The sequence below is a fragment of the Nyctibius grandis genome (genome assembly GCF_013368605.1).
Source record: "Nyctibius grandis isolate bNycGra1 chromosome W unlocalized genomic scaffold, bNycGra1.pri SUPER_W_unloc_1, whole genome shotgun sequence".
Classification (NCBI taxonomy): Eukaryota; Metazoa; Chordata; class Aves; order Nyctibiiformes; family Nyctibiidae; genus Nyctibius; species Nyctibius grandis.
This window is the reverse complement of record NW_027167472.1, coordinates 701,121-725,492: the sequence shown is the minus strand read 5'-3', so window position 1 is coordinate 725,492 and position 24,372 is coordinate 701,121. Positions and strand designations below refer to the sequence as shown.

General features: G+C 38.3%; 2 protein-coding genes and 1 pseudogene across 4 annotated transcripts in view; 2 read left to right on the top strand and 1 right to left on the bottom strand.

The window, feature by feature from the left end:
- The window catches only part of LOC137677130 (LHFPL tetraspan subfamily member 2 protein-like), a 56,606-nt gene extending 52,009 nt beyond the window's left edge, over nt 1-4,597 (top strand). The window contains exon 2 of the mRNA XM_068424316.1: nt 4,341-4,597. Coding sequence (XP_068280417.1) covers nt 4,341-4,597 — 257 coding nt within the window. The remainder of the gene's footprint in view (nt 1-4,340) is intronic.
- Nucleotides 4,598-4,647: 50 nt separating this feature from the next.
- Nucleotides 4,648-6,889, top strand: LOC137677086 (uncharacterized; annotated as a pseudogene).
- A 2,152-nt stretch (nt 6,890-9,041) lies between these two features.
- LOC137677084 (secretory carrier-associated membrane protein 1-like) overlaps nt 9,042-24,372 on the bottom strand; it is a 99,930-nt gene continuing 84,599 nt past the window's right edge. For all 3 annotated transcript variants that reach the window (XM_068424268.1, XM_068424269.1, XM_068424270.1), the window contains 4 exons: nt 20,516-20,675; nt 16,090-16,191; nt 14,096-14,213; nt 9,042-12,352 (listed from right to left, as the gene is read on the bottom strand). In XM_068424268.1, the coding sequence (XP_068280369.1) occupies nt 12,188-12,352; nt 14,096-14,213; nt 16,090-16,191; nt 20,516-20,675 (545 nt within the window). In that variant the 3' untranslated portion in view covers nt 9,042-12,187. The remainder of the gene's footprint in view (nt 12,353-14,095; nt 14,214-16,089; nt 16,192-20,515; nt 20,676-24,372) is intronic.

Below are 24,372 nucleotides of genomic sequence, written 5' to 3'. Positions count from 1 at the left end.
GACCAGTTCTATTCAATATATTCATTAATGACTTGGATGAGGGAATAGAGTGCACTGTCAGCAAGTTTGCTGATGACACCAAACTGGGAGGAGTGGCTGACGCACCGGAAGGCTGCGCAGCCATTCAGAGGGACCTGGACAGGCTGGAGAGTTGGGCAGGGAGAAATTTAATGAAATATAACAAGGGCAAGTGTAGAGTCCTGCATCTGGGCAAGAACAACCCCATGTACCAGTACAAGTTGGGGACAGACCTGTTGGAGACCAGCGTAGGGGAAAGGGACCTGGGGGTCCTAGTGGACAGCAGGATGACCATGAGCCAGCAATGTGCCCTTGTGGCCAAGAAGGCCAATGGCATCCTGGGGTGTATTAGAAGGGGTGTGGTTAGTAGGTCAAGAGAGGTTCTCCTCCCCCTCTACTCTGCCCTGGTGAGGCCTCATCTGGAATATTGTGTCCAGTTCTGGGCCCCTCAGTTCAAGAAGGACAGGGAACTGCTAGAGAGAGTCCAGCGCAGAGCCACGAAGATGATTAAGGGAGTGGAACATCTCCCTTATGAGGAGAGGCTGAGGGAGCTGGGTCTCTTTAGCTTGGAGAAGAGGAGACTGAGGGGTGACCTCATTAATGTTTATAAATATGTAAAGGGCAAGTGTCATGAGGATGGAGCCAGGCTCTTCTCAGTGACATCCCTTGACAGGACAAGGGGCAATGGGTGCAAGCTGGAACACAGGAGGTTCCACTTAAATATGAGGAAAAACTTCTTTACGGTGAGGGTAACTGAACACTGGAACAGGCTGCCCAGAGAGGTTGTGGAGTCTCCTTCTCTGGAGACATTCAAAACCCACCTGGATGCGTTCCTGTGTGATATGATCTAGGTAATCCTGCTCCGGCAGGGGGATTGGACTAGATGATCTTTTGAGGTCCCTTCCAATCCCTAACATTCTGTGATTCTGTGAAAAAAATACTTTATACTTAATGTAGTTTGCCCAATCAGCCAGGAAACACTGCATAAAATTTGTCATTCGTTCTTAAATGTAAGCAATGATGAAATACCTTCACAGTGAATGGATATCACTCACTAATGGATTTTGCTGCCATGAATAATGACATTTAGTTCATTCATGCCCATGGTGTTGTGTCATCATTAGAAAAATGCTGGAGGAAGGACTTTCTTTTGTGAACTGTCTGGCATTGATAGACATTAATTTTAGACAGTTGGATGATGGTTTTTGCATTTTGTGTATATTAACTGCTTACTAGCTAAGACCCAGTTTTTCTTTCTCAGTGAGGAAGCTTTTTTTGCATCTGGCTGAATTTCTTTAAAGAAACAATTAAGAAAACCTAACATACTGCAGAATGGGCTAGTCTAATGGAATTGAAGAAGATGCAAACAAGTCTTTACAGCTGTTCTTGGTAATCTGTTAGTATAGGGTAGAAGAGACCACTGTTTTGTATTTTATTACTTAGTAGAAATTTTGGGATTGGATGAAATCTATGGATAAACCAGCATAAAAAGCACATAAAAAGCACAACTTTCAGCCCAGTTCTAGAAGATGAAAACACCTTTACCAGCTATTTTCCTCAAGGTACCAGGTTAAATAAAGGGCTTTACAGTGCAGGACAACTAAATCGGTAATGTTTACAGAATCTGGAAGGCTGTATTCATTTTCTGGATAAACTGTTTGTGTTTAAGCAAAAACTAGTTTGCATAATGATTCCTCTTCTTATAAGTAAAATTTTAAAGGAAATAGAAAGCAAATTTTGATACCTATGAGCTGTCCTGATGTTTAGTTACATACCTTGTAGGAAGGAGATCTGGTTTTAGCTCATTGTGTCTCACAGAAGCCACCCCCGTAGGCCCTCCCATTACCAAAACCGTGCCACGCAAACCCAATACACAGGGCTCATATGAGGGCATTGTAGCCACTAGCATATCCGGCACTTTTTGATTAAATCTCTCACCTTTGTACAAAGACACAACATGTATATAGGGACTCTAACATGACTTTTCATTTCCTTAATGAAGCCCTTCACTGCTTAGATACAGACTGGTTCTCATAGGAGAGAAAACTATCAGTATGAGAGACAATCAGATGGGCAAAACATCTAGTTTGAGCTTTTTACTTCCAGGCTGAGGCACAGCAGGGTGTTAAGGTGGTTTAGCAAGATCAGGAGTTGAGGCTTTTGCTTATGCAGCACTAGAGATGTGCTTTCCTTATGCAGCACTAGAGATGTGCTTTCCTTATGCAGCAGTTAATCACCTGTTTAGAGGATCCCAGTGTTACCTATGCACTGGCCATGGGTACTTAGATCCGTTAGTTTGTGGCTGACTCCAGAATCCCTTCATTGCGAAAGCAGCTTATTGAACTGGCTGTATTATTTGTCTACTGTGTCCTACTGTGGCCAAATAAGCAGATGCAGTTTGAGATTTTATTTTTTCCAGGCAAGAAAATCAAGGTAGGAAAAATCCAGAGGAAAAAGGCAAAAATGTTTATGATGAATGACTAAATAAAGCTGAAAGAGGGCTAGCTAAATATGAATTCAAAAGTGAATGCAAACATTCCTAAGTATTTGAAAAGTGCAAGTATAAACAGTAGGTAGAGATGCTCAAATGTTTTGCAAACTCTATATACCTAGCAATAATGTGTGAAAGCAAAGGATGTAGAAGGAATACAGGGATTAAAATTAAGAACAAAGTCATTATATGAAATAAACCTTTCATAAGAAAAATTGTAGGATAGCTCTAAGTTTAGATAAAACACTGCATAGTATATACTAGGGAACAATCAGTAAAGGAAAGATGGATGTGGCATTACAAGAGTTAAACGGAACTCAGATGGAAAGCACCGAGGAGCTGATTATCCTGATGGGAGGACGACCTTGGGAGCGATAGATAAAGAGAAGCTGAGTTAGTGTTTACTTCGAAGTCTGCATGGAGCTTGGCTGAAGAATAAGGGAATGTAGCAAGACAACCAAACTGCCTTCGCATGGACAGCACATGATCAGCATTGTGATTGGACTGCTTTGCGCGTGGGGTGTTGCAAGGTCCAACTAGCTTTGATGGCGTTACGACCTGGTTGCAACTAGTTCATAAATCCCTTGGAGTAAATTAAGGTGAAACGACACCAAATAACTGGTATGAAATTAAGAACAATTTATTAATACAGGGAAAGTTGCATGGTTGTAAGTGTCTTGGGTTTCTAAAGGCATTGAGAAAAGAGAGAAAAGGGAAAAGGAAAAGAGAAAGAGGATAGAGACTATGAGAGAGAGGAAAAGAGAGATCACCACCCTTGGATCCAGCGATGTAAGTTGGCTGTAGAGTTGGTAAGTTGCTTGCAGAGTTGCTCCTTGCTCCTTCGGTAAATCGCTTGCAGGATCAGTCCTCAGGTGGCGGGTGGGAGCACGCACCAGCATCCCAAGCGAGAAGGTCTAAATACTTTAGGTCATTTGCATGCGAGATAGGAGAGGGTGGTAACATCCCTCTTGTCTCCCCCCTCTGCTCGCTTCCTATGCTAATTGGGACGCCTGCGCTTTGTAGTCTTAGATTGTTCTCGAAATGAGTCGGTGGTCCCCCAAGGGGTGTCTGGTGGCCGTGATCCCCCCTAGTTGTGGTGTCCGCTGTATGACCCCGCTTCTGCACAAGCGTGGTTGAGGCCTTGCAAAGTTGTTGCACACGTAGGCTGGCCCCAAGGAAAAGATACTATCCTGCCTCCGCAGGACTTATCTCTTCCTTCAGCCAGAGTTGTAAATCACAACAATTAAGGCACAGCAGGGGTATTGTTCTGTTCCCAAGGCCCTACTCTTGCCAGACTTGCAGGCCTCTGTAGTACACATACCCTCCTCCAGCCAGAGTTGTCAAACAAGTTGTTTAAGGCATACAAACTCTGTCCGTCACAGATGGCTTCTTTGCGCATGCGGGATGGGAAAGCCTGATTAGTTGGGAAAGTACCGAAAGTGTGTATAAAAGGCAAATGCGCCACAGAATATAGGTCTCCGCCTGCTAACAGCATTCGGAATCCGTGACGTTAATTGCCGCAGATGGATGGGGAAGAGTCATCTTCATAGAATCATAGAATGGTTTGGGTTGGAAGGGACCTTAAAGATCATCTAGTTCCAACCCCCCTGCCACAGGCAGGGATGCCTTTCCACTAGACCAGGTTGCTCAAAGCCTCATCTAGTCTGGCCTTAAACACTGCCAGGGAGGGGCATCCACAACTTCTCTGGGCAACCTATTCCAGTGTCTCACTACCTTCACAGTAAAGATAACCATTACTACATGCGCTGTGTTTGGTGTTAAACTGGTCATTTGTTAAACTTCTCTCTTTTCTTTCTGTTTTTATTTCTAGGCCTCTTCCTTATCTTAGGCTTGATACTTTACCCTGCAGGTTGGGGATGCCAGAAAGCAATAAGCTATTGTGGACCTTATGCTTCTGCTTACAAACTAGGAGACTGCTCCTTGGGCTGGGCTTTCTACACAGCTTTTGGTGGCACTAGTCTGACGTTCATCTGTGCAGTCTTCTCGGCACAAGCTGAAATAGCCACATCCAGTGACAAAGTGCAAGAAGAAATAGAAGAAGGAAAAAACCTTATCTGCCTCCTTTAACTCCATTGGGAAAAACACCAGCGCGTGGATCTTAATTTGCTTTCCATTGACTGGACAAGCAGATCTGCTTACCTGTTTCCACCATTTGTGTGATTGAACCCCATGTGTTCCAGCCCTGAACTACTGAAATGGTCTTTCTTCCTTGCTGGGCAATGAGGATCAAAGGATCCCAAGAAAGCAGAATGTAAATACTTGGGAATTTTTTAGTTTCATTCAGTGGAATTTATTAATCTGATTGGGGAGGTGCAGAATCATATGTATATAGCAGGAATGTTGTTATAACTGACAAATTCTGATTGATCAGATTGCCTTACCTACCTTGGTCACTTTGAAGAATTTGGATTTCAAATAATAAAAGCCAGCACATTTTTTTTCTTATACAAAGGAGAAGCCTATTTTAATTAGGCTTTGTTTCCAAGGGGTCCCCTCACCTGTGAATCTTTCACCACTACCTGATTTGGTACAATACTTTTCATTGAGGTGCTTTTTGATACTGAACTTCTTTCAAGTACAGTGCCTTCTTGGATAGTAAGTATGTGATAGAGAGAGCAAAGTTGACGTGACACCATTTACATCAATTTTTAAGCAGTTAAAGTTAAGTCCCTGCCAGGTTTCTTTGTGTTGAAACTTATAGTGCAAGGTGTGTGCCACTTGTTACTTAGCAGGTAAATGACTCTGGTTTCATTGACTGGGAAAAGAAGCTGTTGTTACACTGACTTTCACCTGATTCTGATAAAATCGTTAGAAATCCCATTGTTAGAAATATTTCTACAGCCTTTATTAGAAACTCCTGAAATCCCAAGCAGATGCCCACTCCCCACGGCACAGCTGGGCATTATGTTGTGAATGCCAACAGCCTGGACTGGGCTTTAGCCTCTCCTACAAATGTAGATCACACATTGGACTTTAACAGTATTATTCTTTCTCTTGCCAGTGAAACCTCATTCCTAGTCTACAGATCAGTATGTCTCATGTCCCAGAGCCAGCTGAGGCCTTAAGAAATTTACATTTTTTCAGGAAGTCATGCCAAATTCTAAATGGCTGGGAAGATCTTTTCCCAATTTTTTAACCACATGTAGTATGGACCCTTTTCCAACTAAATCAGCAGAAATAAAAGACCTTGCCACAAATGACATTCCTTTCTCAAAGGCAGTTGGTTGTATTACTTGTGGTGTCACATCACTTACTAGAACTATTTCTGAAAACAAATTTAAAAGATATTTAAAAAAAAAGGAATTATGCAACTGTGGCTTAGGAGCATTGGGAAAAATTAATCTGAGAAGTAATTCTGATGAAATATTAAGTGAATTTTAGACTCCTCTTCTTACTTCTTGGTAATGTTTAACATTATCCAATGCCAGTGTTGTTCTCCATCACTTCACTGTATAATATGGAGCAGAGATTCTCATTTATGCCTGGTCAGTCCATTAAAGTGTGCCATTAGTTATTTATAGATATTAAAAAAAAATGTTGTTACTGTACAGGTAGATAGCTAATTTCAATACACTGCTCAAGTCATTCACAATACAAGACTTGTTCAGCAGTCACAACTGCAAGCCCAGGGCTAGCCTTGAGCATGGGGAAACGCTAGCAGTCGCAGTGTTTGAGCACCCCTTCAGTGCCTGCTGTGCAGCACAGATACCGCCTCGGCTCAGCCAAGCTATGGAGCAAACCAGGCCCAGCTCCCAACTTGTGCACATCTGTGCCCAGTGTGCATTCAAGCCACATGCTGGATGGATATGGAGGTGATCTCTGAGACACTGTGCAAAAACCAAGGTCAACTTGTGCCAATATTAAAGAGATTGTTTTAATCTAGCCTCTTCTTGCATTCACCTGCTTCTGCAGCCCACTTCCATCATATTCTAGTTTAAAACAGGTAATTAAATTTTAAATATTTAATTAAAAAAAAAAGTTATGGACTGGAATCATTTATGCCAACTGACTGCACAAAGCAAGATTTTAAGAAATCAAAATTACTAGCACAAAGCAGTGTCTGAGGACAAAAATCACAGCTAGCATGTCCTGTCCACACCTGCTTTTTCTTCTTGTTTTTTTTTTTTTTTTTCCTATAACACACAAACATACCATCTGAAGAGCATGCACTTGGCTTGCCCAGCATAGCTGCAAGGTGATTCAAACCGTCCTTCTGATGTTCCTCCTGAGCCCCCTACTGGAGTGTGTGCTACACAGGCTGGGGCACTAGCTCAGCTGTGCTGTGGCTTAGAAGTAAACAATGACCAACCTTTATACACATTACTAGCCGACCTCTGCTGTGATCTACAGAACGTTTAGAAAAATTTAATAGTGGGGTTTTTAAGTACAAAGGAAGTATTTTCAGTGGCATGTTTTGCTTTTGTTTGTATTTGTAACCAAGAAGAACTAGCTTTTCTACTTGTTGCTGGTATACTATCAACTTGCTCTGCAACAGCGTAATCAACTAACTTGCAAGAATATCCATGTTCATCACATAGCACAGACAGAAGACAGGTTGGGAAAAAATACAGAAAAAAAAATAGAATTTCTTTTTCTCAGGGTTCTGTTTTTCTAGCGATAAGATGGTATATATTGCAGATTCAGGTGTAGGGTGCACTCATTAAATTTGACAGCTCTTTGAAGTTGTTCCTGAATTTCACCTCAGCAGTAGCTTTCAAAGATGTTTTGAAGGAAAAAAAAAAAGAGAGAAATCAGCTTAAAGCTAATTTAATTAACTTCATGAGGGGGCTGCAGAGTGTAACTACTTCTTAATGTACATGCACTGCATAAGATCTAGAAGAACTTGCCGTGGATTCTTTAAAACCTGTGTGCCAATTAGTTCAGTTTAACTTTGTTTTTGTGCTGTTGAAGAATTCTTCAAACATCTGTGGTTTGATCAACTTTGTAAACTTATATTCTGTAAAGTGCCATAGACCTTTTTTTAGAAAATTCTAGCATTTCATATATATATATATAAAAACTTGTGTGAGATGTGCAATATCAGGAATGGGTTTTGGTTTTGGTTTTTTTTGTTTGTTTGTTTGGGGGGGGTTGTTTATTTTTTATGGTTTTGGTTTTAAACAAGATATTTCAAAAGTGACTTCCCAGGGAAGAAGTGGCTGGAGTTTTGATGGTGTGGACAAACTAAGCATAGAGTAATGCAACAAAATCACTGATTTTGAAGATGAATACAACAGTAGTAACAGTAGCTTAAAGATTTAAACAAAAACCTCTTCTAGATTGATTTGAAATACTCAGATCTATATAATACAAACAATTAAAATATGAAGTTGTATCCATCTCTGGCAATATATAATCTAAAAGCTGAAAAGGCTCAGCAAGTTTTCTTAATGTGCTTTATTTATAATGTGGCACTGCAAAAAACATTTCTATTGAGCTATTTCTGGGTTGTCTATATCACCTTTGTATCAATTTTACTCAATAAAGTTCTCTGGATTCTGAGATTTTTTTTTCAGCCAAATCATTTCCATTTTGCATTGTTATCCCACATCAGAGTATCTCACGTCCTAGTGGCAAATGGAGAAGAGTTCAAGTCTTCCTTGAAAGCAGTGGGAACTGGTGCCTAACACAAGGAATTGGCAGAGCCCAACAAAAGCAGAGCATGGCAGCAACATATACACCACAGCTGCCTTGTATAGGAAGAGAGGCTGTGGTAATCCAGCTAGAGTAGATTTTGAGCCACGGTTTATTTGTGGTACTGTTATTCTGTTCTTAAAGTCACCACTATGTACATTTGTTAGCATGAATGATGTACCTAATGTGTTATTTTAAATCTAAATTTCAATTAAAATGTGAGTATTTTTAATCACAGTTCTCTTCCCTGTGCTGTCTTCTGTGTATGTGCTTGCTTTCCCAACTTAGTGCTTACAACTAGCCTGTGCAAATCAGGGGAATTATCTCTCCACAACAGCACTTAAATTGTGCAATAATTCTAATCATAAAACATGACTGTATCATGCTGCACAACTGTGCTTATCATTTACAAGAAAGTTCAAAAACTGTTTAGTCTGCTGCCACTGCCACCCTAGATCTGTAAATGACAAAGAAACAGATCAAGTTGATAAAGAATTTCACTACTAAATGATGCATACATGTGCAGGTGTCTTCAAAAACTCACATCTGCTATCTATCTCCCAAAATAATCCCGACTATACCTCAGAGCACTGTTCTCTATATTGTGTATTTGCAAATGTAACTACATCACAGTGGTCTGGATGAACTCATTTTGCCCTTCAAAGAAAACCTGGTAATAAATTCAGTACTAGAGAGCAGGTGTTACAGTTGATATGATATGAAAAAAAATCAACAGACTCTGATAGTGCCTAAAAAAATCCCAAAAAACAAGATACAGAAGTGTCAATTCATAGACAGAAATTAGGAAAATAAACAGTACCAAAGCAATGCTGTTTTCAGCAACTTCATTTTACTTTCAATAATGTTTTAGGATTCACTTAATACCTGTAGAATTTCATTCAGTAATGACAGAACATGTTTAGATTTTAACCCTCTTAAGTTTACAGCACAAGAAAGTGGGCTGCAAGTGTTTAAGAATTTTCTTCATAGCAGTTGAGTAGACTAATTCTTGTTACCCTAATGTATTATTTTGATAGTGGACATTTTACTTCCCCATTTCAGCAGAATTACAGCATTTATATACAGAATTATAAAAACCAAGTGAGACTTTTACATAGATCAGCCACCCTGCATGTTATCCTGACCTTTAAAAGAAAAATCCCTATATTGTTCAAAACTATACAGAGCAAACATCCAGGAAAAGTCTTTTTTTATTCTATGACACTGAGTTAATACAATAAATATACAAAACTTCTGAACTACTCAGGCATGCAACAGAGGGACAGAAGTGGTGCATTTGTAGAGAACCATGACATTCACCAGGATGGCAGAGCATTGTTAGTAATATACAAAATATACAAACATCCCCCAGATAAATAAAACCAACTCCTAAATTACAGATCAATGACTACAGACATTTCAGTGTTTAAACTTCATACTTTGTACTCAATTTGCCATAATACTACAAAATGACAACTTAAGTGGGCGCTATACTCTGATTAATTAATGAGAGACTGTAAAATCTAGTTTTAGTTAGGTACAAAATATTTTAACAAATATCAGCCTTCTGTTGTCAAAGCTAAACTCAAACTTTTCCCTCCCTTTTGGGCTGCAAAGTGTCAGAGATTTCTGGTTTAAACAATTCACGTCTAACTGAACCTTGAATTTTACTTAGGAGGTTTAAATCTGTATATTCAACCCATGACATTACAAATCAATGATCCCTATACATAGAACATTAAATATGTTTTCTCAAAGAGCAGTTAAACATTTGGGAAAAAAAAATCTACCTGCCAAATTCAGGTTTTATTCCTGATGTTTTTCCATAATATATTCTGGTAATGTATGTTATTATGCAATCTTAAAACTTAAATTAAATTGCAAGGATGATGTCCCTAGGATTCATATCCAAGAGATATCCAAGAGAATTGCTTAAATTTAGATTTAAAAGTAAACCATAGTAGAGTTCCTAGATACAACCCTCAAGTTAAATTAAAAAGATTATGAAAAGAACAATCTTGATATACAGCTGCTAGAAGTGTGATGCCTGATCTCAACAGAAAATTGTGGCTTTTGTCTGGAAAGCTTTTAATAACATTCCACACATATTTAAGTTCAAATCTAGCATGTCTACTAGTATAGAATTTTAGAGCCCCTACTACACAGAATATTTAAATTACTTTTAACTTCATGATGCAGAGAATATTTAGAAGCAAGTATATTCATTAATATGAACTTCAGCATAGGTGAAACTACTACATTTATCCAAATTCAAGTTGGATTTAAAGAAACTGGTAAAGAGACTAATAGGGACTTCATGCTAACAGTACAATACTGATCCAGGGATTAAGCTAAGGGTTTTATTTTTTGTAATGCTCTTATGTTATTATGAATACATTGTAGTGAAAAAGAATTAATCTATGAAAGTCTGTCCACATTCAGAACATGGAGGGGCCTCAGAATTTTATGCTCAGTCTTACTAAAGGTAATTCACCTTAAGAGCTGAATTCATTTCAGCTACAGTGTGTACTTATACAGGTTGTGGGATGTGGTCCCTTCCTGTTTTAATTTTCTAAAACAAGAGTTTAAAAAAAAAGCCCAATTATTGTGCATAAGACTCATGAGGCAATCCAAGAATATCAAATAGCCTTCAAAGGAGAGAAACATCACTTTTATAGTAAGACCTGATTAAATTCTAGAATATTTTGATGGTATGTACCATTATGGATTGTTCCGTTCCACAGCACCAATTTAACTTCTTAGGCCTCCAGTTCAATGAGTTAAAATTTAACTTTGTGAAGATGAAGATTTCTCACTTTTCCAACTCAAAATAGTTTAAAAGCTTTTTTTTCCCAGCTTAAATCAAATCACAGAGATGGTTGAGTTACGTTAAAATGAAATTATATATCTGCTAAATGCCATTGCTTAAAAAGCTTGATTTTAGACAATATTCCTGGTAGAAAATTAAATACTGTATATTTAGATTTTTGGACAAGCAGTAAACAGTGACTGACAAGGGTAGAGATTTAGTACCACTGTTAAACACAAATTACATTAAAAAAAAATGTTAAAATCCCAAACACAACAAAAATGCCACTGCATGTAAGAGGGAAGGGGATCATGAAACTGGTGTTCTAAAGGTCAATATTTGTTTCTTTTCCAGCAAAATGATTACCCCAAGACATGAATACTGAAATTAAAAATAGCAAATATATAATCATTTAGCTCTGTGATTGAGACCATCAGTTAACTTCCTTAAACTGTACACTGCATTACACATTCTATTACAGAGAATGTTTCTGCACCATAGTAATTTCTCACAGGTAGAGAATACTCCATGAAAACAGATACAAACAAATGCTATAATTATAAAATGGCGCAGGTAAATTGTGGACCAAAACAGTTTTTAAACAAGATCAGATAACTCAACAGTATTCATGCAAACTTACAGTTTTATACCAAAAGACTTATCCTAAAAAAACCCCAAGAAAATAATTTAAAATATCTATCCTACTTGTATTTGTCCTCCAGCAGCTGCTGAAATTGCAAAAGCAGTAGCCAAACCTAACTTTCTACCTCTCAGTCTACCCCACTTCTTATAGCAGAAATAGGGAAAAAAGTTCTTGCAAAGAAAAAAATTTGATCCAAAGTGCTTTCCTGAAGTTAAAAAAAAATACCAGAGTGAACCACTAGAAAAACCTCCAAATTCTTAATATATTTATTTGTTCATTATATACCACAATTCATTCTCAGGCCAATTGTTGAAATTATTTATCCTCCATAAAATATGGAAGGCTTTATATTCTAGAATGCAACATTTTAAAGAAGGGCAGAGAATGGTTATCTTTTAAAAATAAATAAATTTATAATAAAATAAAACAAACATTTCCCATTTTACCCATGCACACCTGCAGAAGAGACAAACATGCTGTGTGTATTTTGATATATGTTTTTGGGGAATATAATAAGTGACTGGAAAATAAAGTACAATCAAAGAGAACCATCATGACTTTTTATATTTCTCTACATTCGGTTACCCTTGAACACATTCTGAGTTGCACTGGTTGCTGCTGTTGATGCGGCGTTGGCTGTAGTAGTTTGTACAGTTTTGTTGGACATCACTCCCGTTGCAAACTCTTGCTGCGCTTTCTCAAAACTAGCACCAGTTGTGCGGTAGAGACCATGCACCTAGGGAGGTGGAAAAGCAGTGAAAAAAAGTGTGCTGAGCCTTCCATTTCTTGGTAGAGTAATAGCAAAGTCTCAAACATGAAGCAGAGCTGTGTGGTGGAGAAACCTGGTTTGCTCATATGTTTGGGAGGATCTGGAAATGAGTAAACAGACTTTTTTTTCCACAAATCCTACAACTTTTGATTGCCCTGCTGTGCATGCACAGTTTGACTGTAGGGATACCTGTAACTTTTTGCAAGTTCAGAGGGGTCTTGTAGGTCTTCACTAAAATGTGTGTGGTATCTACTGTCTGAAATAACATATTTAAATATACAAATAGGCTGCATCCTTAGCATAACGCAAGATCTATAGCTTGCAAAAGCATCTTCTGTCTCAATTTGTATACAACTTGGCATACTCATTAAGAGTTCATAAGTGTCCATGTTAAAAGAAACAGCAGGAAACAAAACCAAAAAAGTATTTTTGAATCCACTGTGTCAATAACATTCTGGCGAACTTTTTTCTACATCAATTTTTTTAGAAATATCTTAATTTCTCTGATTGACATGGCTACAAGAACCTATTAAGCTATGACTGAACATTAAAAAGTATAAAATATCCCAATAATGCATATAAATATCCGCTAAACTAGTGTGATGACCAATTGCTCTGCATAATAAGCAAAGGTATTAAACAATATGCCTTATAATCTCTAGTACAACAAAAAAACAAATCCTGAGTATCTTCCAAATACCTGAGTATTAAAATTAAAATGCTATTTCTGATTCATATTCAATCAAGTCATGATGAAGTTGTCAAATAATATTACGAAGACATTTTCATTCAAGTGTAGCAGGAAAATTCATGTTGTAACTTTTTTCTTTGTTATAAATGTGACTATTTCTCATCCATAAAGATACACCAGGTCATATCTGAGTATGAATGTTTTTTGAAAAGAATCCAGATGCATGTGGTAGAAAGAGTGTAAAAAAATGCTCACCATACATTTTTCTTGTTTGTTTCTTTCTCCTGTACCTGAGTATTTATGCAGAAAACAAATAAGGAGAAGGGACATCTCAAGGCTATGCTTAAAATTTCTAGCTTACTGTAAATAGGCCAGAAGAGTTTGGGTATGTGAAAACCTTTAAGTGTAAATGTAACTGAGCACATTAGTATCTAAACTTAGGCCTTCTGAGTGGAAATTCACAAAAAGGAACCAAGGGAGAAAAGCATCTTTCTTTGAGCTTTTATGTTATGCAATCATTAATTGACAGCAAAATGTTAAAATAATATAAGTAGAGAAATAAAAATCCTTTTCTGAGGTGCTAGGCATCTCCCTCTTCTATTGATTTTAATGGGAATGATTTTGATAAAAGCTGAAACTTAGCAATTATTTGAATCACACTTCACTCAGCCTGATGAATCATCACAGATTTGAAAATTGCAACCTGGAATCTACAGGTCCTACCTTAGTGTCCAGTGCATTCACCTACCCTTTCATTGTGGGCTTACCTCCCAACTTCTCTTATTCAAAGCTATCCTTCCCCATTTTAGTTTGCAGAAATAAATGCATTGTAAAAACAGCATTTCATAACTCCATGACAGTATAAGCAAAAAAGTACTATAGAAGCACAGTTGTTAAAAGGTAAGGCACACCTCCAAGAATATAATTTAATCCCCATTACTTTGTGAAAGAGTACCTCTCTCAATCAGGAAAGCAAAATCCAGATAGGAAACAGAAGAGGGGAATAATAAGTAACTTACCTTTTTAAACATAACTAATGAAATAACAGCAGATGCTGTGAAAAGTGCAGCTATGATTATCATTATAATGCCAACAGGGATACTCTTATTAAGACCAGTAAGAGATGAAATCCACCCACTGAAGGAAAAAGAAAAGATAAACTTTACTAGCACAGCACATGAACCATTCAACCACAGGTATCCACATCAAGGGAAGCTTTATAACCTCCTGATTCTGATCAACTGAATATTTTTTAAGAAAAAGCCATGGAAATTATACATGAGCATATTTCTGTTCTATAATAAGCGTTTACAGCTTAGTTGCCATTTTCCCAATGCATGCAGTGAAACTATAAGGAAAATTTTAGTAAAAATGATTATCCTTGAGGAGAGTTGTGAAGAAATTGAGAGACATTAGAGAGCTGCTCATCAACTTTTTGGGTTGTTTTGGTTATACTGTCATTTCAGAATAATTTAAGACTACATGACATTGTGGAAGATAAAATGTCCCTAAAAAGATAGCTTCTAACTTCTTCAAAAATAAAACAAAAAGATGCCACACACACAGAGCTGCCATGTGGGAAAACTCATTTAGTTGTATCCACACAGTGATGCTTTCTCAATTGGGGTTAATATAATTTTTTTTAAGTGTCAGGTTAATTAAGAGAAAAGATTGCTATATCAGTATCTACTTCAAACATTTCCCCATTCTTCAAAATTGAAACACCAACATAAAAGTACAATATCAAACTTGAAGCCACAAAACCAGGTTGCCTTAAGAAAAATAAAACATTAAGACAGAAAAGATTCTTCCACTGAAAAGAGCAAAAAAAATCTGTAAACTCAAACAACATTAAAACTTTCCTCTACTTGTTTCAAATTGCTTTGATATCCCCTATGTCCAACTAGACTCTACCACACAACTCCAAAATCCAAACTGTAATTAGCATCTTCTGATGATCAGGCTACTTTTCATATCCCTTCCCCAAGTATCCTTAAAAGCACACTCCACATACTTGGAGAGTTGGCCCTCTAAAATTACTTTTTTACTTTGTTCATGTCAATCAAGGTATCTATGAAAAAGCAAAATATTGGTTTTGAGAGCAAAAATAATAAGCCAGGTTTTTTCCTTACACTCCAGTTCTAAAGCAATGATGTTTTGTCTGCTTATGTACTTTTGGAGGCTATCAGAAAACCACTGATACACAGAAGTGTCATTACCCAGGTACATTATTGCCAGTCATAGATCTCCATGCTATCAGCTGGCTACTACAAACATGCTTTTTGTTAATTCAAGTTTGTTGGGTTTTTTTTCCAATAAGGGTGACTGATTCCCAATAGCTTTTCCTTGTAAAAACTAAATATTAGACCTTGAAGCTTCAAACAAAAGCTATATATACATAAAAGCTTCAAGTAAAAGCTTATATACTTATAAGCATCAAAATGAAAAATCAACTATTACAGAATAAAGAGCTGACTCGGACAAATGAGCTTTTCAAATAATATCAGAGATATACAACTATATTCACCCGAATACAATGTTGACTCATTCTTCAAATTTTAGCCATAAATTTCATTAGTAAGTATATTAATATAATTAGAAATAACTAATGATACAAAATAATATTCAAACAGTATATTATTACAGCCTAAATTATACTCATTTTCTCTAAGTTTTGCTTATTTCTTTATCTTAAATATAGAGCAAATAACATCTCCACACCCCACTAAAATAGGGGAGGTAATGTATAAAAGAGTAGTTCAAAGTGGCTTACATTAAAAGATAAAATTTTGACCAGTCTAATAACAGAAATACCTCACACTCTTGGAATATGTTTCACACACTTTTCCTAGTTAAGAGCACTCCAAAAATGCTTTTTTTGAGAGCTAAATGTAACAATTCCAGTGAACACAAGTTTTTTTTAAAAAACACACAGACTGTATTGCAGTTGCTATATCAAATATGAGTGTGTGTCTTACAGACAGTACAATGCTACAGAAAACAGAATACTCACCAGTTTCCCCATCTTTGAAATCCTGCAGCTTGAAGTACGTGTACAGCAAACTGACAGATATATACAAAGAAGAACACAAAGAACCTGAATGAACTGTCACTCCTGAAAGAGGGGGGGGGGGGAAAAATTAAAGCAGCCAGGAAATTTATGACTTTTTACAAATACTGTAGTACCAATCTAAATTTTTTTTTCTGCATTAACTATAAGAAAAGTGCTTTGATTTATTGATGGTAACTTGAAATACCAGTAATTCTGTGGTTTTGTAGAGTGTTTATTTACAAGACCTGCTGCTGCTTCTTTAATATAGTATTTTTGCCACTTGCACCTCTAACAGAGGTGAGAATAGCAGCAAGATACTATTCCTTAGTGTTCTGTTCAGCACACAGCAGGGCCTCTTAGACTAAACATACAACTGCTACAATGCATGAAGAACAGAAGTCTGCTCCACTTTCAGACTGAAGTTCACAGCACCGGCAGGATGGGAAGAAAATATTTTACTTGTAAGAGGACATAAAATCTAATATGGAATTACTGAAACATAATGCAGATCATAATATTGAAGCAGCTGTTGTTTAAAAACAAAATATACAAAATATGTTTGCTGTCTAAATTGCTAAAATGTCAGCCTGACAAAGACCAAAAGTATTAAAAGTCTGTAAAAAACCCAAATATAAACATACAGGCAAAATCTCAACAAAGACCTCAAAGTATTACTATCAAAACTAAGGATCGCATGATATGCTTCCTACCAAATTTCTAAAGGAAGTAAAAATCACTTAAGTCACAGAACCAGATTTTGCCAGTAATAGCTCTTTCTGCAGAAGGGAATTTGTTCATTTCTATTTATTCAACCAGTTCAGTTCAATAACTATTTCATTTTCAGCTGAACAAATCATTGGAAGTTGAATATGCAAACAGTAGTTTTCCTTTTCCAAATAATAAATATTCACTAAGAAACACTGAGGATTTGATAGATCTAAAACCCTGAAAGATAACGTGACACTGAACTCCACCAAATCAGGAATAATAATTTCATATAAAACAACACTACTAAGAGAGAGTATGTAAGATTTATAATTAGTTAATGAAAGCTACCATTTTAAAATACTGGCAATTCTCTGTATTTTTAATTTATCTCAATTTGTACCCACATTGTAACTCGAGTCACAAACAGAAGTTAGACTAGTAAATGAAAAATACTCTTCTCACATTTTAGCCTTAAGCATGTAAGAATTTAGTGCATGAGCAAATGCAAGTTAAACTATATGATTCCTCGAAGATGTGTGGGTACAGCAATATCTCCTTGGTTAGCAAAAAGAAACATCTCATTTAGTCTAAAGGTTATGCTCAACTGCAATTTATGGCTATCATTCTTTCTCTACAAAAATTAGTGCATTTAAGCTGAGAACATCCTGATTCATTTCAACGTAAAAAATAATTCCCAAGAAATACTGTAAGAGTACAGGAATTCAGAATCTCTACACGCCGATTTTCATTAAAAAAAAAATCAATTTTGCATGCAAACCAAACATTCTATTTTTAAAGACTAAGATACCACATCTCAAGCTTGTGAAGTCTGCAAAATTCAGATTGCTAAAAGCTAGTAAAAATACTGGAGTTTGATTACCTGGTCTACTCATTCTTAAGAATCTCAGTCTACATAATTACAGACACTGCAGGTCACTTAAAAATATAAGATTTTTTAACTGTAGAATTTTAGGAAATTCATTCAGGAAGGCAAAAACTGAAGACACCCTTAACTGTTAACCTGCTTGTGAAGGGCTAGAGATTTAATGAGAATTTTCCTTAAAATTGTTATCAGCTCAATACAAAGTTAAATATTTCCTACAACTATTATGTCAATCGTAGAAGCTATAAATAGAATAGAATAGAATAGAATAGAATAGAATAGAATAGAATAGAATAGAATAGTTCAGTTGGAAGGGACCTACAACGATCATCTAGTTCAACTGCCTGACTCTTTCAGGGATGACCAAAAGTTAAAGCATGTTATTAAGGGCATTGTCCAAATGCCTCTTCAAGACCGACAGGGTTGGGACATTGACCATCTCTCTAGGAAGCCTATTCCAGTGTTTGACCACCCTCTCACAGTAAAGAAATGCTTCCTAATGTCAAGTCTAAACCTCCCTTGACACAGCTTTGAACTGTTCCCATGCATCCTGTCACTGGATACCAGGGAGAGGAGATCAGCATCTCCCTCTCCACTTCCCCTCCTCAGGAAGCTGTAGGGAGCAATGAGGTCACCCCTCAGCCTCCTTTTCTCCAAACTAGACAACCCCAGTGTCCTTAGCCGTTCCTCATAGGACATTCCTTCCGGCCCTTTCACCAGCTTTGTTGCCCTCCTCTGGATGCATTCAAGGACCTTCACATCCTTCTTAAATTGTGGGGCCTAGAACTGCACACAGTACTCAAGGTGAGGCCACATCAACTCTAAATACAGTGGGATAATCACCTCTCTTGACCAGCTGGTTACACTGTGATGCACCTCAGGATGCAGTTTGCCCTCTTAGCTGCCAGGGCACACTGCTGACTTGCATTGAGCCTGCTGTCAACCAGCACCCCCAGATCCCTTTCTGCAGGGCTGCTCTCCAGCCACTCCTCTCCCAATTTATACTTGTGCCCGGCATTACTCTGTCCCAAGTGCAGGATCCGGCACTTGGACTTGTTAAATTTCATGCCACTGACAATTGCCCAGTGCTCCAGCCTATCTAGATCCCTCTGCAACGCCTCTTGTCCCTCAAGAGTGTCAACAGCACAAGTTTAGATTGGATATAAGGAAAAATTTCTTCACCGAAAGGATTATCAAGCATTGGAACAGGCTGCCCAGGGAAGTGGTTGAGTCACCATCCCTGGAGGTATTTAAAGGACAAGTAGATGTGGTGCTTAGGGATACGGTTTAGTGGTGGACTTAGCAGTGTTAGGTTAACGGTTGTGATACCAGACAGTTTAGTAAAAGTAAGCCTCAAAGTAGGCCCTAAAAGGCCTACTCCATGTAACCTTTAGACAGAATCAACTTTTCTTTCAGCAATTTTCCTTTCAGCTAAAATAACAGTATGTTCTGAAGCTAACTACATGTTTTGAAGACAGGGTCTGCTTCTGGGACTGATAACACTTAAAGTTATAGTCATCACTGATTCTTGCTTGCGCTTAGTCTTAGAGAATCCAAGGTCTCTGTTAAATTCCTCGCTAATTACAAAGAAGGGCCAGAGATAAGCAAGACTGTGAACAACATCTTTGTAGTGTCTTAAATGACTTGATTCATAGCTCTGGCGCCAGGAGTAGAGACAAATCCTGTAAGAATCAGAACAGTATCTTCTCCTTGGAGCCACCTGCATGTATCAACAAAAAAGCCTTGACCACGCTTGCACAGAAGCGGGGTTATACAGCGGACAGCATCACTATGGGGGGATTACAACCACTAGAGACCACCAGAGCCCACCCAAGACCCCTTCCCCAAATAAGTAAGCATGCGCAAAGACAATTACATAATCTATTAGCATATGCATAAGGTTTCTTGGAACTCAACCATTTCATGATCACTGTGGCCAAGACAGCCACCTACCAGCACATCCCCCACAAGTCCTTCTCTATTCACAAATAGCAAGTCTAGGAGGGCATCTTTCCTAATTGGCTCCCTGAGTACTTGTGTCAAGAAGTTATCCTCCTACAAACTTCAGGAATTTCCCAGGTTGCTTGTCACAGCAGTATGGTATTTCCAGTTGATGTCTGGGAAGTTGAAATCTCCCATAAGGACAAGGGCTACCGATCCAGAGATTTCTCCTAATTGCCTATAGAATAACTCATCAGTGCTATCATCGTGGCTGGGCGATCGGTAGTAGACACTCACTACAACATCTCTTTTGTTTTCCATCCCCCTAATCCTCACCCAGAGGCTCTCAACCAAATCATCACTAACTGTAAGGGCTGTACAATCAATCAAACCTCTCCCTTACATACAGGGCAACTCTTTCCCCCCGCCTGTCCTGCCTATCCCTCCTGAACAGCCTGTAGCCCTCCATCCCAGCACTGCAGTCGTGGGAGTCATTCCACCAAGTCTCACTAATACCAATGATATCGTAGCTCTGGGAACTGACCAACACTTCCAGTTAATCCTGTTTGTTTCTCATACTGCGTGCATTGGTGTACAAGCATTTCAGATTGCTCCTGAACCTTCCATGCTAAAATATTTTTAAAATATTTTAAAGGATTTTCTATGATATTCCTAACTGTTACCATCAACATTTCAGATACAGCAACTGAATTAATGGCAAACATTCTGCTTGTTTCTAATGAAATAATATTAAAAGATTATCATAATGATAAACAAGCAAATTCTGGAATGTTAATGCATTTCAACAAGTGTAGTATTTTTTTTAAATATCTTAAGTCAAGCTGAAGTTCTTACCTGAAAGCTCCATAAAGTGGTCTGTACCAGCAGACAAAAGAACAAGGGGCAAAAAGCAAGAACCATAGGATACTCAATCCAAAATCAACCCCTCGCGTAGCATCAATGTAAAACCAGGCCAAACATCCAAATATATTAAGAAACAGTGTCACTGTATGGACTGTAGAAACAAAAGCAAAAAAGTCTTAATTAAATTATGTTCATATAATAAATTATTACAACTGTTAAAGTAATACCCAAACTGTGCATTTTTAAACAAAACATAAGCATACTGACAATAAATCAATATCCTCTCTCAGCAATAAGCTGATTTTTATACTTTTCTAACTTTCAGGTTAAAGCCAGTATTCACAAGTGAAAGTACTGAACATGAAAATTCAAGTAGTATCAGGTTTATAGTGAAGAAAAAAAAATCTGTCATAAAAATAGAATATTTTCAAACATAAAATGATGAAAAAAGACGTTTCTACAGCTGCAATAATTGATACCTCTACAGTAGCTACTGCATAGATATTTGCACTTTATTTAACATGCTGGTTATTTATTTTCTGTTACCATCAGGCAAGTAAATGAGTGCAGGACTGTCAGCCTTAATATTACAACACAAAACTATTGGATTTTTTTTAGAGAAAAGCTTATAAATTATAGAAAATACATCATAAATTTAGCACCGTACACATTCTAATTTGAAAAGAAAATTTAAAAAAATCTTTTCATGAAAAGCTCTTTGTCTTACATGTAATAAAGCAAAAAAACCTACTTAGTAAAAATGTTTCTTGGTAAAACAAGATCTGCAAGGAGCTGTTCTAGATCCTTTAATACATATTGCATATTCAAATATTTCTTATAACATTGATCTTAAACATCTGCCTTTTTGGTGCTCAGTTCTTACCTCGATACTGGCATTTTTTCATTGGCAGACCTTGTTACAGGTTAACTACTGAATTTCTACTAAAGAAAATGCATTGGTATTACAACTTCAGAGTTTATTACAAATATATTTAGTTCTTGGAACAGAACAAGATACAGCAGTAGTAAGAAACATTACAACTACTACTTTCATGCTATCTGGAACAGAATTTAGTTCTGCCAAACATAAAAGATGAACGTGAATTTCTGTCTTTGTTCAGCAATAAACAGTGATTCAGGAGTGATTTTGCTATCTCGGAAGATAGTTTCTATCCTTATGGACCAGGAAAAGTAGAGTATTTATAATTGAGAGTGCACAAGCAGCTCCTTGCAGCAATGATTTTTATTTAAGTCCAGAGAAACATTATAGTCATTCTACTGCAAGGTAAGTTTAACAGAAGTATCATAGAATCATAGAATGGTTTGGGTTGGAAGGGACCTTTAAAGGTCATGTAGTCCAACCTCCCTGCAGTAAGCAGGGACATCTTCAACTAGATCAGGTTGCTCAGAGCCCAGTCCAACCTGGCCTTGAATGTTTCCAGGGATGGGGCATCTACAACCTCTCTGGGCAACCTGTTCCAGTGTTTCACCACCCTCATTGTAAAAAATTTCTTCCTTATATCTAGTCTGAATCTGCCCTCTTTTAGTTTAAAACCATTACCCCTTGTCCTATTGCTACAGGCCCTACTAAAAAGTCTGTCCCCATTGTGCTGGTTTTGGCTGGGATAGCGTTAATTTTCTTCATAGTAGCTAATATGAGGCTATGTTTTGGATTTGTGCTGAAAACAGTGTTGATAATACAGAGGTGTTTTAGTTATTGCTGAGCAGTGCTTACACACAGTCAAGGCCTTTTCTGCTTTTCACCCCACCCTGCCAGCGAGTAGGCTGGGGGTGCACAAGAAGTTGAGAGGGGACACAGCTGGGACAGTTAAACCCAACTGATCAAAGGGATGTTCCATACCATATGATGTCATGCTCAGCATATAAAGCTGGGGGAAGAAGAAGGAAGGGAGGGACGTTCGGAGTTACGGTGTTTGTCTTCCCAAGTAACCGTTATGCATGATGGAGCCCTGCTTTCCTGGAGATGGCTGAACATCCGCCTGCTGATGGGAAGTAGTGAATGAATTCCTTATCTTGCTTTGCTTGCATGCAGGGCTTTGCTTTACCTATTAAACTGTCTTTATCTCAACCCATGAGTTTTCTCACTTTTACTCTTCTGATTCTCTCCCCCATCCCACTGAGGGGGAGTGAGCGCGTGGCTGTGTGGTGCTTAGTTGCTAGCTGGGGTTAAACCATGACAGTCCTTTTTGGCGCCCAACTTGGGGCTTGAACGGTTGGGACGAACAAATCTGACTGAGAAGCATTAGAACAAATTTGTTATAAGCATTCATTTTGTTAGTTCAATAGTCACTGGTCACAATGTTGATGTATTTGCTCTCAGAGTTGGTGTGTTTGTTCCTAAAGTTGCGTTATATAATACCTTACTTGCAGTATATGCTCCCTGTTGTGCTGTTTATCACCCGTGGGAACTGGGCTAGGGTTATCATGTTGCTGCACTGTATAACACTGGCTTATAATATGACAGAATTGCTGGTCGTGAAACAAATCTGGTATTTGTACTCAGCATTACTGCCACCTCCGTACTTCGGTTGCCATCTCCTGGAGACTTAATAATTACACTTTTTACCTTTTCTCCTCGGGAAGCCAAACTGTGGAGGAGACATCTTCCCTCATCTTCCCCTTCTCCGCCAGGTTAATTACAATAGCGTTTGAGAATTTTGAAAATTTTGAATATCCTTGGGATGTTGAAACCACCGTGATCCTATTGCTAGGAACCAGCATGTTCTGAACGTGGTTCAGGTCTTGTTTAGGGTTAAACAACTATTTAAGAATACCACCAAGAAATCTGCCCCAAGGTTCTATTATTATGAGTGGCAGGGTGTGTGGGATAGTATGGACAAGCACCTAGGACAGTGGGCACCTCCAGTGTTTTGGAACTTTACCCCGGAACAAGTGCAGAATCCAGAAGAACTAGTAAAATATTTGGAAAAAGAATGCTGTCACCCTGGCAATTCCAGAGAGACACAAATCACTGCAACGTGCTGGGGCCTGGCCCATGCCCACCGAGCAGCCCTGTTCAACACTATTCAGTACTCTCAAGGGGAAAAGAAGGTCTCTGGATCTGAAGACAAAGCAACAGACACTGCAGCTACTTCAAAACAGGTGACAGATACTGCGGATGTGGGAATATAATGGAAGATTGGCAAGGAGGATTGTAAACATGCTCAAGTGACTTGCACATGGGGTGTCGAAAAACACATGTATCATACTAGTAACTGTTGTTTAGCCTTGTGTGCTGGACAAGTAGAAAATCTGCGTTTAGATAACATAGGCCTGTGATAGACTCAGAGGCACCTTATCGAACATGCTTGAGATTCCTGCCCTGCTGTGAGAAAGATCAAAGCACACTGGAAAACTACTGCCTGCAAAAAACCCCTAATATACAGGCAAAAGCAGCAGGTTCTAAATCTCTCGCCTCTCTCTCTAGCAGGGACCAAGCTCCGCGGTGCCTGCATCCCCGCTTGTGTACCTTTGCCCCGGGTGCTGCTTCGGAGATCCTCCGGTTTGCGAGGTAACGGGAATAAATTTGCTCTTTGCATTTCATCTGTGGTTTTGTGGTTGTTCCTGCGTCCTGCCTGTGTCAGCTCACACATTTTGACATAGTCGGCAGGATCCAGGAACAGCCATGCCATGGCTGAAAAAGAAGTTGGGGACTGGGGAGGCCGTGACGGTGACTCCCCGCATTCCAGGATGGCCCAGTACTGAGGACTGGACCCCTGCGGCCACTTTCCTGGCTACTCTGGCTCCACTGGAAGCATGGCCTGAAATAGATGATGGGGCAGTGATTACCCCCCAGGCAATTGAAACGGCTATGCATGGGTTGCCAT